This window comes from Salmo salar, chromosome ssa19 (assembly GCF_905237065.1).
Source record: "Salmo salar chromosome ssa19, Ssal_v3.1, whole genome shotgun sequence".
Lineage (NCBI taxonomy): Eukaryota > Metazoa > Chordata > Actinopteri > Salmoniformes > Salmonidae > Salmo > Salmo salar.
Window position 1 is genome coordinate 58,178,475 of NC_059460.1, and position 16,220 is coordinate 58,194,694.

At 43.3% G+C, this 16,220-nt stretch overlaps 1 protein-coding gene across 2 annotated transcripts in view; it reads left to right on the forward strand.

Moving 5' to 3' along the window:
* ankfn1b (ankyrin repeat and fibronectin type III domain containing 1b) overlaps positions 1-16,220 on the forward strand; it is a 296,743-nt gene that overhangs the window by 108,128 nt on the left and 172,395 nt on the right. For both annotated transcript variants that reach the window (XM_014158873.2, XM_014158871.2), the window contains one exon: positions 192-425. In XM_014158873.2, the coding sequence (XP_014014348.2) occupies positions 348-425 (78 nt within the window). In that variant the 5' untranslated portion in view covers positions 192-347. The remainder of the gene's footprint in view (positions 1-191; positions 426-16,220) is intronic.

The window sequence follows — 16,220 nt, forward strand, 5'->3', positions numbered from 1 at the left end:
GAGTTATATCTGTATTGCTTAATGATCTGGAATATAGTTAATGGAGAGGGAGGATTTGTGTATCTATTTGTCTTGACTTGACTCTCTCGCTATCTCTTTCTCTCTCTCCCCCCTCTCTCTCCCCCCTCTCTCTTCATCTCCCCTCTGTCTCCCTCCACCCCCCCCCCTCTCACGCCATCCCTCTCTTCCAGGGGATCTGTGGCGTCTGGAGGACGACGTGGAGGGCGAGGAGGAGGCGGGGCGTCTGTGTGCCGCCGCCCGCCCCCCGCTCACAATCGCCCTTCTCCCACTTCCGCACGCGCACCGCATACCTGCGCAAGAGCGTCTCCGTGGACGACCCCCTGGGCATGGTAGACTACTGCTCGTCGGCGCCCCTCGAGGGCAAAGGCAGTCGCGGCGGCAAGGGCAAGCTCAAGAGGAAGTTTGTAAGTACCCAACTTCCTGTCTTTCCTTTCAAAAGAGCATAGAGAGATTATCCCAGCCAACACACAACCACCACAAAATGTTGGCTCAAAGTTATGGGTCTCAATGTGATATCAGTGTTTTTAGTTCAAAAGACAACCTAGAGAATTCTGTCCCTTTTCAAATGACTGTATTTGTCAAGTATTTGTGATTGTGTCATCCTTCACTTAACTGTGCACATGTAAGTGTTTGCCAACGCACACACACACACTGGTTGACCTCAGAAATATACACTACCGTTCAAAGGTTTGGGGTCACTTAGAAATGTCCTTGTTTTCCATGAAAACATACATGAAATTAGTTGCAAAATGAATATGAAATATAATCAAGACGTTGACAAGGTTATAAATAATGATTTTGAATTGATATAATAATTGTGTCCTTCAAACTTTGCTTTCGTCAAAGAATCCTCTATTTGCAGCAACTAGAGCCTTGCAGACCTTTGGTATTCTAGTTGTCAATTTGTTGAGGAAAGATGAAGAGATTTCACCCCATGCCTCCTGAAGCACCTCCCACAAGTTGGATTGGCTTGGCTTGATGGGCACTTCTTACGTACCATACGGTCAAGCTGCTCCCACAACAGCTCAATAGGGTTGAGATCTGGTGACAGTGCTGGCTACTCCATTATAGACAGAATACCAGCTGACTGCTTCTTCCCTAAATAGTTCTTGCATAGATTGGAGCTGTGCTTTGGGTAATTATCCTGTTGTAGGAGGAAATTGGCTCCAATTAAGCGCTGTCCACAGGGTATGGCATGGTGTTGCAAAATGGAGTGATAGCCTTCCTTTTTCAAGATCCCTTTTAGCCTGTACAAATCTCCCACTTTACCACCACCAAAGCACCCCCAGACCATCACATTGCCTCCACCATGCTTGACAGATGGCGTCAAGCACTCCTCCAGCATCTGATAATTTTTTCTGCGTCTCACGAATGTTCTTTGTGATGCGAACACCTCAAACCTCAAATGCGAACACCTCAAACTTCTGTCCATAACACTTTTTTTCCAATCTTACTCTGTCCAGTGTCTGTGTTATTTTGCCCATCTTAATCTTTTATTTTTATTGGCCAGTCTGAGATATGGCTTTTTCTTTGCAACTCTGCCTAGAAGGCCAGCATCCCGGAGTCGCTTCGTCACTGTTGACGTTGAGACTGGTGTTTTGTGGGTACTATTTAATGAAGCTGCCAGTTGAGGACTTGTGTGGCGTCTGTTTCTCAAACTAGACACTCTAATGTACTTGTCTTCTTGCTCAGTTGTGCACCGGGGCCTCCCACTCCTCTTTCTATTCTGGTTAGAGCCAGTTTGCTCTGTTCTGTGAAGGGAGTAGTACACAACGTTGTACGAGATCTTCAGTTTCTTGGCAATTTCTCGCATGGAATATCCATAATTTCTCAGAACAAGAATATACTGACGAGTTTCAGAACAAAGTTCTTTGTAGATATTCCATAAAAAAATCTGCCGTTTCCAGCTACAATAGTCATTTACAACATTAACAATGTCTGCACTGTATTTCTGAACAATTTTATGTTAGTTTAATGGACCACAAATGTGCTTTTCTTTCAAAAACAAGGACATTTCCAAGTGACCCCAAACTTTTGAACATAGTGTAATTAGTGTTCAGTCTCAATAGAGACTGAACACTAAGGATTTTGTTGAAAAGACTTTCAGGACACACAGTAGTAACTACAAATTGACCTCAAGTCTACAACACAACCAGACGGTTCGGGCCAAATGTTTCCCTTCTGACACAAATAACTCAATCCCCCTGATTGACTTGATTTAGTGACATGTTTCACATATGAACAGTCCAGGGATATTTTACCCCCGAAGAAGTGACCATACCAGACACTTTTGGATAACATAAATAGGAAACTAATAAAATAATAACAGTAGGCTTCACCAACATTAGTTTCCATTCATACAATGTTTTGGGAAAATGTCCACATTAGATTTGCTGTGGAAAATGAGGAAATACTTTATTTCTATTGCACGGATGCTTGTCAAATAGATAAATCACCCTTAGTCTGTTAACCTTTTACTGCAGTCGGTGGAATCAGGGTCACACAGAGTGATTCTTAGTAGTCTCAAACAAATCTACTTTGTAACAAAAGTACACACCTCACACACATGGTTATGGGCTTAAAAAATAAGACACCTGTACCATGTCAGAAATAGAGTTGAAATGTACATTGTGATGCAAACTCAAAATGTAATACATCACAAAAGACTGAAATATAACAAAACTGTTTGACAACACGTGTTTTTTAAAATAATCTTTATTAATTATGAAATCATGAAAAGTATTAATAACATTCCACCCATGAGACCAAAGACGGCGCTTTTGGTCATTCACTGCAGGAAAGGGCTACGAAAGGACTAAGTCGTTCTCTTGACAATACCAACCAGAGGGCGAACACACAGTATCTTGAAAGACTTTGGTTGCAAGCAGGACTAAGGCAGAGAGGAAGAAGCGAAGCGAGAAGGCTCACTCTCACCAAAATCTGTCCAGAATAAGCTCAAATGCGTTTCTATGGGCTTAATATGCAGACCTAAACTTGTCGCCTGCCTTCCTGCTTTTGGGACAATGTTAGGACGGAGATATGAGCATCTCATCATTATATATAGATCTCTAAATAAGGTAACACCTACATAATCTTTTAGGGAGTAGTAAAGACGTGACCTATAATGGTTGCAATTGAGATCTGTTGTGCGGGTGAATTTGGCACGTATTGATGGTTTAACGAGACATCAGCTGGTTGCAATAGGCCCTTTGTTATTTGATTATTCTGAAAGGCTCCATTCTGTAGGCTACCCGTTAGCCTATCCATTGTCACATAACGAAAGGTGTGAAAACCGATAATAGGCTACTGTTTGTGTTTCCCTGGCTGAGTTGACGAGCTGTTTTGGGCCATCAGTTGATTGACGTAGATGTAGGTCCTACTGTAGATCAATCAACTTTCCTCCAGTGGGGATGCTCGCCCCACATTTTATAGTTAGGCTATGTATATTTTGCAGAGGTGGGTAGAATAATGAAAATCTGTACATACGTAAAGGACAGTTACTTAGACTGTGATTCTGTCAAGTTAAAGTAAATGTATCCCACTTAAACTACTCAAGTAAGAGTGAAAAGTATCTGATCAGAAAACAACTTAATAAGTACTAGTTACAAATTGAGTTAGTACGTTTTTTATACCTTATGGTAAACTGTGACAGCAAACAAAAAGGACAAGAACTTAGTGAAATTGATTTGACATTCATTTATTATTTAAGTCTGCCAGCGCCATTTTGCAGATGTCCTCCAGCACCGGTAGTCTCGAAAGAAGACTGACCGCAAACAAAGTCCATAGGCTGTACAGTTTCAATTACAGTCTTATTCAAAGTTGACTCAATCAATGTGCTCAATTTCATAAAAAGGTAAATGGTACCTGACATTGGAATAATAAAAGAAATGTAATAGCATTAATGAAAATGTATTCCACAATATCATTTCAAGGACATGTGATGGTGAATGCGTACTAAAGATGTTTACGCCAAGTGCGATGTTTAATTTTCCTCTCCGAATGAAATACGGTAACTGTTACAACAGTCAAACAACAATCAATATCGACATTTCTCTGTCAGTCGTGTTACTAGTGTGCAAATCAGACACAGGTCAGCATGCAATAAACATGAAGGTCGGTATCCAGGTAAGAATCATACAGTGCAGATATCAATTGCCATAGTCAACTCAATCATCTTTTTCCTCCCTAAGGAAGGATTTACCCGTCATCCTCCTTCTCTTCCGAACCGCTCCTTTCCACTTGGAAGGGGATTTTCATTTTCTTGGCTCCCCCTCGGTGGTGCCGCTACAAGCTGTAAATAAAAAGACACTAACAATAGAATGGATTTCTAGTACATGGCACAAAAAGCTTACTGAGATGATACACTGACTGTATTGACAGATGTGCTTATAGGCCTCGTCATAAAAACAGAAGGACATTTCAGAGACACACAAACACCCAGAGTGAGAGAGAGAGAGCAATGGAGTGACAGGATGCTGCGCCGGACTGACCGGTTGATCTAGCAAATGTTAGCTAGCTGCACGGTTGGACACTGCAGCTAGCTAGCGACCGTAGCCAGCTTATCTGGTGGCAACCTAATGTGATAGCTATTGCCACACACATCTGATTCATCTTTTCAGTGTTTATGCCGGTGACAAGGTGGCTAACACACCGACCACACCACTTGCGTCGCGCGCGCGAGCGTTTGCAAAATAAATGTACACATACATGTTATTCAATCATTGCACCCACACTGCTCGCGCGCGTCAACGAGCGTCTGCGTAGCCAGGCGTTAACATAGGACTTGGTTCTATTTGTGATGCTTGATGCGCTGAAAGTCCCGCCTCTTCCTTACATATACCCACATGGGTGATTGAAAGATGAACTGAGGTCCACACTCCAGTCTAGTTGGTGGTGGTAATGCATCTTAAAGTTGGTTGCTAACCGCCATATAAAGTCCAAAGAAGAAGAAGCCTGAAGGAGGAGAGATTACTCGAAACGAACTCGGTTTACCCTTTTATCTGTAGATTAATTGTTGGTTGGAGTAGAGGACTTTGTGTATTTCAGGTAAAATAACAACCCAATGTTTATATCCCAGGACAAATTAGCTAGCAACAGAAAGCTATCTAGCTAAATTGGCATAAATGAGTCATGCTTTTCAACCTGTCCCCAAATGAATATAGTTGATTCAGAGTTAGTTTTGATATTTCAACCTGCATGTCCTGATCGTGTCTGGTGTGGGTGGACAAAATCAACATGCGTGCGATGGCACACGCGGACGCACGCAACCGAGCGAGTGGTCTGGTCAGCATCTAAGTTATCCAACAAGCAGAGATCACATGGGGAGCTAAAAACAGGAGATTAACTTTGTCTGTCAGATACTCGGTAAGTTAGCTACCTAGCCATTTGATTTGCACTCGCCCTTAAAGCACAATTTCAACAGAATAATTATATCTGAGAAATAGTTATCTTACCCATAAAAATATAATATTACCAAGGTAGAAAGTAATTAAAGTTAGTGATGGGACAATAGATACCAGAGTTCCGATGCAGTTTTAAAAACGCTACTGATCTGATAAAAACGAGCATCGGTACATTGTAAGTGACATTATCACGTGATCAACGACGTCCAAAGCTTTGTTTGATCACGTGGTTTTTCAAACCGTGTGTTGGAAGCACAAACAAATGCTAACCTCTCACCATTACAATAACGGGGGGTGATATTTTTGCCTCTCAAACTTTCTCACTCATCATTATTCACGATCATTCAGGATTATCCATAATCATGATATCATCCACATTAATGTAAAAGTGTTAAGAAGCATATTATATTCTTATTTACAATAAAAGTGACTCCAAAATGACACAATACATTATTTACCATTCATTTCTGGATGCAAAATAATCTGAAACGCAACAGAAACAAACAGCACATGCATCCAACAAATGTGTAGAGTCACAAGCTTGATGTAGTCATTGCGTGGTATGAATATGGGACCAAATACCTAACTTTTTACTACTTTAATACACATATAAGTGAATTTGACCCAATACTTCTGGTCCCCTAAAATGGGAGGACTATATACAAAAAGTGTTGTAATTTTAAACGGTTCCCCAACATCCTCAAATTAAAGCTGTCAGTCTGCACTTTAACCTCAGTCATTGTACCATTTCAAATCCAAAATGCTGGAGTACAGAGCATTAAAAATACATCAATGTGGCACTGTCCCAATAGTTTTGGAGCTCACTGTAAATGCCACTAAGCAAACACTTTTATCTAAAGTCACTTACAGTACAGATCACCCCTGTGAGAAATGAACCCACGACCTTGGCGTTGCTAATGCCAAACAGTCTTACCAACTGAGCCACACAAGACCAACCCCTTAACAACCATTATTTCCCACCTGTCATCTACAGAACCTTTCATGGCAACCCTAATTTGAGAAGGGGAGGTTGGGTGTTCCAAATGGGGTTAGTCCCATGTGGCTCCTCTTCCAAACTATAGAGGACCATTACCTGAGACATAAGGAGAGAGGAGAGGGGTTGGGTTGTGGTCATTCGAGATTGAATGTGTCGTTATTGTTCGTGGTCATGAGATCTGGTAAGAGGATCCATCATTACCTAGCTAGACTTTGTAATTGGTTCTCAAATAACCCCAGAAGGAACGTGACACCAACCATGGAAGGGGAGAGTCAGTGGGGGACCTCTGTAAGGGGTGCCTGTCTGGGTGTGTGAGAGAGTGTGCGGATGTCTTTCTCTGTCAAACATGCAAGGTTGCCTGAGAATTACCCAATTTATCACTGGGTTGAGAAGAAACCGCTAGCGAGAACCATATCTCTGTGATATAAAGTCTATTGTGAATGAGATATTCCCAAATCGGACAGTCCTACACCCCTTTAATGAGATGGGGACCACTCTGGACCTGATGACGTGTCGCCTGTGTTTAGGGGTAAGACATTTTTAAAGCCACGGTATCATTTGGAGCGATACTGTTGCAATACAAGTTGGATTAGAATAGTTGTATTTCTGTGTCTAGACAAGCCTTGTGTAACCGACTGGGTTCGAACTCCTTTGACCCACTCCTGTCTGAAACAACCCTAGAAGCTGATACGCTACCAAACTCAACTTACAGTACCAATGTGACTGACTGGGTTTGAACCGGGCTCTCCTGTGCACTATACAGGACTGTGTTAGCCCACTGAGCTGAAGCTAAGCCGTAAGTTCAGGGAGCTAACGCAAATAAAAAACTACCACTTGAAAGCGGAGGGGTGAAATGCCATCCTCTGTGGAATAGAATTATTCATTGCCAATCAGCAATGGTTGCTAGGAGTTTGTTTTAGTGCCAAAGCATTTTTACAGGACAATGAGTGCAGGAGTGAGGGACAATTTACACTTTGTTAGTAATTCTGAACACATTTCTGTCTCTCACATCAAGACGACATTCTTTTGAAATCCACATCTAATTTCTGCCACCAGATATTTCCATAAAGGGAACAATGGTTGTCATTTTAAAACCTCTTAGAGGTTATGTCACCTATTTAGGGGACTTTGAGCGGTTCTGGACCGGTTCCAACTGACATTTTGGCGTACAAAGTGTTCAGTGAACGTTGTAAGGTCCAGTGCCTAAATAATGTCATAGAATTTAATCAAGACCACTTTCTCTTGGTCACAGACAGACACTTTGTGCTTAAAGCTGAAGTTGTTACGAGTCTGTACACATTGGAATGGTGTCTCTACGTCGCTCAGTGGACGTTTAGGAGAAAAATATCTGTCGTCAGCCAATATTGTACTGTCACTAAGCACTGAGTATGATCATATTTTTTTTTACAGTTATAAGAAAGTTGTTTATCATTTGATTTTTACTATACTGAACAAAAATATAAATGCAACAATTTCAACGATTTTACTGAGTTACAGTTCATGGATGATCTTGCCAAAGGAGAATGCTCACTAAAAGGGATGTAAACAAATTTGTGCACAACATTTGAGAGAAATAAGCTGTTTGTGCATGTGGAACATTTCTGGGATCTTTTATTTCAGCTCATGAAAAATGGGACCAGCATTTTACATGTTGTGTTTTATATTTTTGTTCAGTATATATTTAGAAAGCATTTCAGTAATGTCAAGCCCTATTGCCCCATGTTTGTTGAATAGGGAAAAAATCACTTATGATTTTACATATTTTCCTAATATTTGTACTATGTACTTGAGCTTGTATTCTCAACGTGTGTACACCTCAGCAATTTATAACTGTATTTTACCAGAAAGGTGTGTTCCAGACCTTTCTAAAACTATGCAACATTACCAGTTATTGTTTATGGCCACCATATGAAAAATAATTACGTTTAGGCAGAAATCAATGTTTTCATCCAAGATTAAGCCAAGGAAAGAGGTTTCTACATGTTGTATAAATACGTGAGTTTTCTTTTCTCATTTACATTCTCTCACTCCAAAAGCCAGGCAGCCATCTTGGTTACAGACACAGGCTGAGCAGTAATAACCTCTTTTGTGTTTGTTGTTCTGTTGATCATTTTGCAGCTCTTTAGCTTTGTGAGCTCGTCAAAACAACAACAAGAAAAACCACAACAGCTCGCTGCATTCATTGTCCCGCAGACAATCATTTAGTGTACACCTTGCACATCCCAGGCAGTCGATTTGTAGAAAAGCAGATGTTTTCACAATGACAAACAAAGTGATATATCAATGAGGAGAAATGGTGGCCGTGTTGTTTCGTAGTTTACTGTTTGTGTGTGTGTGTGTGCGTGCATTTGTGCCTGCGTGTGTGTGCATGTACGTGCTTGTGTGTACTGCATACCATTAGTATGCGCAGAAGCTGTCTGTGAAAAATAAACAGATCAGCTGATTAGTCGCTGAATCCATTTTTTTGCCTGGTTGTTTATTTTTTCACTAATTGCATCCATTAGGGCTGACGACAGCATAGCCATGGGTTGGGGTGTGTGTGTGAAGTCCAATATGTGAGAGGCAGACCTGGCCACAGTTGTCACATGTAGATTTTGCGGTAGTGTCCTGATGTTCTTTCCTCTTCGCTCACTTTGCTTCTCGGTGTTGAGCCAGGGTTGTTTTGCTTGTCAGCAGCCCGCTCCTTCTCACCCTTGCCCCTCCTCCCTCACTCCACTCCTCCTCTTCCTGTGATGTGTCAGTATTGGTGTTGGAGCGTAACACAGCCAAGGTGTCAGCATAAGTTAATTTGCAAAACAAAATAGACCACTGTGAACAGAGCACACATGTTTTTGTAGGCTACACACACACACACACAGACAGACAGACAGACAGACAGACAGACAGACAGACAGACAGACAGACAGACAGACAGACAGACAGACAGACAGACAGACAGACAGACAGACAGACAGACAGACAGACAGACAGACAGAGATGTTTTGGCAGAGCTGGCAGCAATAAGAGGCAGAGCAGTAAATTAGGGAATGTTTGGCCAATGCATGAGACAGGCAACTGCAGCAGATTTGACTCCAGCTCTAGATTTATTTGAGTTGCCATGGCACCCCAGACTGGCAGTGTGTGTGGTGGGGGGGTATGGGTTGGTTTCTTTGTTTTGGTGTGCAGGAGAAAGAGAAAATAGTTTTTGTGTGTGTGTTTCAGAGAGAAATAGTTTGATTTATGTAATGTTGTGGCTAAATGGTTGATTACTTTCGCTCCAGAACTGAGCGATGCTTCAAAATGAAAGGTACACACTTATTTGTGACTATGTGACGATCTGTTTGTGCCAATCTACGTTGTTACTGAACCTCTTCTCTGGAACGGTATGCGTCATGGTGACTCACAGAGATTCTTAATTAGTCAAATGAACTACTGTCCACTTCAGTCACTGTGGCAAGTAATGAACCAGTCTATGTTGATTGCTGATTCTCTGAATTTTAGCACTGAATGTGAGTCAGTGATTGACGGAGAAAAATACATAACCAGATATATATTAATATCTTGTTGTGACAAGGATGTACCATCACAGTGGTGCCCTTCTTCCAATGATCTGATTGATATTCATGGTGCGTAGGTCAAAGGGTCCCTGCTAGGCTCTGGTTTGGTTAAATAGGATTGTTCCCTCTGGAGGAGCCCCCTGTCTCTCTGTACCAGTCCTCTCAGCCAGACAGGAGACATAGGACCGATCACCACACAACAGGTTCACACTGGCTCTGACGAGGACCATGCTGATACTTCATTCAAACGGCTCCTCACAGACAATGCTAGTCGTTGGAGATCAATTCAAGTAGCTACGTGTGCTGTACTGATTAGATTAGCATTTAGGAAGACAGGACAAACATTTATGTAAAGTCTTAAGCAAGCACATTCAGACTGACCTGAAGTTTATGTCACATTTCGGGTGAGTCCATCAGCCCAGTAGTCTAATACACACCATGGAGTGCTTCAGTGTGTGGCTTGTTTTCATAGTGCGTCCGCACTTGATTCTTTGATTACACTCATTACTGACCTATGGATCCCCATTGACACGAGAAGTGGGTTCTGTAACAAAGCAATAGGCAATACATGTCACTACCACCAGGGAGCAGCGCAACAATAGCAGAGCACGGCATAGCAGGCAGCAGTGAGCTTCAATAGAACAGGATTGTGTTCATTCGGGACACACCGTAGGTTACCGTTTTGCAACAGAACACAAAAAAAAGTGTTTATTGGACCAATTGTATGTAGTCCCTCTCTGTTTCAGTCTGTTTTCTTCCATTTGGTGCCTAATGAACAGAACCCAGGATATACCAGGCTGCGGCGGTGCTGGCTGCCCCTGGCCTTATTAGAATTAGCACAGTCATTACGGAGGTGATTAGCTTAATGATGCGTTCCATATGGGGCCCTGGGAACACTCTTTGGAAGAGCTCTGAGCTGTTTGCTTTCTTCCTCTGTGAGTTCTTTAACCTTCTTCTAACCTGGGTTTGGCTGGAAAGAAGAAAACAACAGGAATGAACTGGTTGACGAGATAGATGGTTTGGGATGTGTTTTGGATATTTGACGTCGACCTATGCAACGTACAGTGGTGGAGCTGGGTGGCATTCACAGTGTGTTTGTGCCGCATGACGCTATAGCTCTGGTCCAGGCACCGCTACTAACGCCCTGTATCGATATGCACCGAATGCCACAGACCAATTTGTTTAATGACTTGATTCAATATACTTTACTAACGCCCCGGACCAGAGCTAGGCACACTGTAGCTGGGTGTTTATTAATGGAGAGTGGTGCAGAAGACGGAAGCCTGAAGATGGACTGTCATCGACTTGTGGACTGTTTATCTGATTAGCCGGTCTTCACTTAGCATGGTCAAGCATGGTAATTGCATCTATGTAGGAGACATACTGTCCAGTAGCAGGTTCGTTATTTCTCTGCTGTCATGCAGCAATCCTTTGTTGCGCTGGACAAAACATTAGGAACACCTGCTCTTTCCATGATAGCTTTCACCTGGTCAGTCTATGATCCCTTATTGATGTCCCCTGTTACATCCACTTCAATCAGCGTAGATGAAGGGGAGGAGACAGGTTAAAGAAGGATTTTCAAGCCTTGAGACAATTGAGACATGGATTGTGTATGTGTGCCATTCAGAGGGTGAATGGACAAGACAAAAGATTGAAGTGCCTCTGAACGGGGTATGGTAGTAGGTGCCATGTGCGCTGGTTTGAGTGTGTCAAGAACTGCAACGCCGCTGGGTTTTTCACGCTCAACAGTTTCCCGTGTGTATCAAGAATGGTCCACCACCTAAAGGACATCCAGCTAACTTGACACAACACGGGCCAACATCCCCGTGGAACGCTTTTGACACCTTGTAGAGTCCACGCCCCGACGAATTCAGGCTGTTCTGAGGGCAAAAGTCGGTGCAACTCAATATTAGGAAGGTGTTCCTAATGTTTTGTACACTCAGTGTAGATTCTCCATCTCATGTCTGTTCCCAGTAATGAATTGCAAACCAAGCCCAGAACTATAAGTCAATTATAATGACCAAGTTATGGAATGCCCGTCAAATTGCCATAAGAGACAGTACATCCCTAGTTGGAGAACGTACCGTCTCTAGCAACTATGGTAGAATGTGCATATTGTATTTTACTCTGTTTTCACATACAGTATATGATGACTTGGAGGTATGCCATCTGGGCCGTGGGTCATGTCAGATATGAATCACTTGTCCTGAAATCCTGTCTCTCTATGATGATTGGTGGGGACTGGTATGGTGTAAGCTGGACCAAGTGTGTATGGTTCAAGCAGATAAGTTGCTATAGGGATTCAATTAAGTCGATAAACACCTCCGGACCTCTCCATTGCGACACACCTGATGTTACGGGCTCAGCGAGAGCTTATGAGTGATTCATAAAACTGTCATGTCACTGTAATTACATCTTTATAAGGCCTTCGGGACTGTGTTTAAAGCATCCACTAATCTTTGTGCAATACGGATGTGTCAATCAAAGCCCCAGTCTTAATGCCAAGTCATTCAGATGCAATAGAGATTAGAGGATGTACGCTAGGCTGACGCCCAGAAAAGAGCAGATAATGAAAGTCACTCGGTCTGGTGTAGAGAAAAAAACGTGATGGCTTCCTGAGATAATGGGATTTATGAAAAGGGAGTGTCTTCAATGGATAAATGGGTCCTTGCCTGTAAGATATAAGCTAATAAAAGTTACTCACTATAGCATAGAGATAAATGGAATGGCTGTCTGAAATGATAGGATTTAAAGGGGAATGTTCACTCGGTAAGTAGGTCCTCACCTTTAAGATATAGGCTTAGTGGTACAGCATGAGTCATTGGGAATTGTGTCACAGTCACGTCCCTCACTAGAGACCACAGCCTTCGGTAGTTCTCCCCCGCTGATGGTGTCACTGGGTGACAACCCCACCTACTCGTCATTGAGGTGAATCGAGTTTGGGGACACATTCACGTCATACGAATGGTCTTCGTACGTCAGTACCTGTAAAATCCAATAACAGATGTGCTTTCCCCCCCCTTCAACAGTATTTAATAATAGTGGATCTCTAAATATGCTCAAAGAAACAGACAGAGAGGTCAGTACTACCCATGTCCCTTTAAATGTATTGGTTTTATTTTGAGTATGAAAAAAGAAACGGGTGTGAGAATGTATTTAGATCCAGAGGATAACTCAATAGTTGAACTTACTTCGAACACTTCTGTTTGTCTTCTCAGTGGAAAGAGACATGTACATACAAAATAATATAAAAACGGTAAACACACCAAGAACACATTTGAAACAAAGTATATATATGAAAAGTCAGGGTTGTGCATAATTTACAGTAAGCCATTTATTTGAAAGCCGAGACTACGAATACAGAGTTTTACAATGATGATACAAAATAATAATAAAAAAATCACTGTTGAAAAAAATCCCTATTGACTTCTTGTCTGTGTCTTGCTTGTTTGATGTGCTGTGTATGCTACATATAGCTTGCTTAAATAGCTGCTTGTAACTCCCCTCCTGAAACAAAGAACATGAAATTGCTAGACAACCTGAGTTGTGCTTATGTTTCCAATTTATATCCTAACGTTACTGTTTCAACAGACAAAGAACTACATTTGCTCTGATTGTTTTGTGTACCACCGGCAGCGGAGTGCCTGAGCACTGAGCAGCAGCTGAAAAGAGGTAGGCCAGTGGATCCCACATGGGCAGAAATCTCTGTATTTTTAGCAACTCGCAAGTCAGGTTTCAGAAAATCTGGAGCCGCAGCGACTCAGTTCTTTGTAGTACTTATTCTGCCCTCCATCCCGTCTGCTCAATCAGTTACAACATTGGCCACATGATGGCGGTATCGTACCACACAAAGCCCTGCAGTCCCTGTTCAAACTGAGACTAAGTGTGTTTTGTCATTGTCAGCCTCTATTGAATTCTGTCTGGGTTACAGTAGCGCATACTCAATGGTGTGTGCCCCCTTAGGTCTTGACTGTGACTCACTCCCCAGGTGACTAACACTAGTTTCAAGTTTTATTAGTTGTATGTACGGGATAGGCATGGTGTACATTGTCCAACGAAATGCAACAACAATAAGAAATAGTAAAAAATAAGAATACGAACATAAAGTCAATGGCAGTAGAATAGAATACCTTTTTTTAACAAGTGTAATACAGGAAGGCACAATTTATAGTCCAATATTTACAAGTGTATTGGAGAAGAGTGGGTTGGGGGGCCAAGTGTATTGGAGAAGAGTGGGTTGGGGGGCCAAGTGTATTGGAGAAGAGTGGGTTGGGGGGCCAAGTGTATAATAGCAGCAGTTGTGATGTGTGCTAACGTGCGGAAACTCAGATCAGGTGGTCAGTCCAGTTAAAGTGTTCAGCTGTCTGATGGCGTGTAGATAGAAACTGTCTCTGAGGCTGTTGGTATCGGACCTCATGCTCCGATACCGTCTGCCCGACAGTGGCTGGGGTGTGTGGGGTCAATGATGAGGCTGCATGCCTTCCTCAGGCACCGTTTCCTGGATGGGTGGAAGCTAGGTCCCACTGATGTACTGGGCCGTCTTCACCACCAGCTGGAGGACCTTGTGGTCATGGACGGAGCAATTCCGGGCGGCAGGTAGCCTAGCAGTTAAGAGCATTGGGCCAGTAACCAAAGGTCGCTGGTATGAATCCCTGAGACGGCAAGGTGGAAAAATCTGACGTTCTTTGAGCAAGGCAGTTAATCCCCAACAACAATTGCTCCCTGGGAGCCGATGACGTGGTTAAGGCCCCCCCCCCCCGCACCTCTCTGATTCAGAGGGATTGGGTTAAATGCGGAAGACACATTTCGACGAGGTATCCCCTTTTCCCAATTCCCGTACCAGGCCGTGATGCAACCGGTCAGGACGCTCTCGACGGTGCAGCGGAAGTATTTGGAGATGCCACGTTTCTTCAGCCGCCTTAGGAAGTAGAGACCCTTTTGCACCCTCTTGACAAGAGTGGTGATGTTGTTGGTCCATGACAAGTCCTCGGTGATGAGGCCAAGGAACTTAAAACTCGTGACTCTCTCTACTACAGTCCCATTTATGTGGATCGGGGCATGTTCCCTCCTCTGCTTTTATCCTGCTATATTTTCTGACGTTGAGGGAGAGGTTGTTGTCATGACACCACTATGCCAGTTAATTTATCTCCCTATAGGCTGACTTGTCGTTGTTGGTTATCAGGCCTACAACCCGTGGTTTCGTCAGGGCACTTGATGATGGAGTCGGTGGCGTGCAAAGCCACGCAGTCGTGGGTGAACAGGGAGCACAGCAGATGACTGAGGACACAACCCTTGGGGGTGCCCCTGTGTTAAGAGTCAGTGTGGAGGAGGTGTTGTTGCCTATCCTCACAGCCTGTGGTCTGCCCGTCAGGAAGTCCAGGATCCAGTTGCAGAGGGAGGTGTCCAGACCCAGGGCTCTGAGCTTGACGTCGAGCCTGGAGGGAACAATAGTGTGGAATTTTGAACTGTAGTCAATGAACATCATTCTAACATAGGCGTTCCTCTTGTCCCGATGTGTTACGGCCGTGTTAATGGTGATGGAAATGGCATCTTCCCGTGGATCTGTTGGAATGGGTCTAAGACGTAAGACCGGATACATGCTCGCGAGCACACACACAAAATCACCCTTGGTGTAACAGTTACATAAATCCACTGAGTGATGGGTCATACGTTCACTCTACCCTTGTCACACTCTTTTTCATTTCTCCCTCCGTCCTTCCCCCTCTCCTCCTCCTCCTCCTCCCGTTCCTCTCTCCGGCTCTATAGCTTACGCCGAGGGGACTGCATTAATGTGTGTGAAAAGAGTCTGCACAAAGAGGTCTTAAGATGGCCCTCCACCCTCGACCTGAAAACTACAGCCAGAAAGAGAGAGAAAAATTGCACATTTTCTGCACATCCAGTCAAACTCACTCTCCCAGACACACGAGTGCGCACACAGATACGTGTGCACACACACACACACACACACACACACACACACACACACACACACACACACACACACACACACACACACACACACACACACACACACACACACACACACACACACACACACACACACACACACACACACACACACACACACACACACACACACACACACACACACACACACACACAGAGAGAGAGGGGACTAAGAAAGAATGGCATGGGAATGTTTTCTGTGGCCACTTTGGTTACTGATGGTAACCCAGTGAAATTGTGTTCATTAAGTATGTAGATACAGGGTTGCCCCTTCCCCCTTCCCTCTTTCTCCCTCTT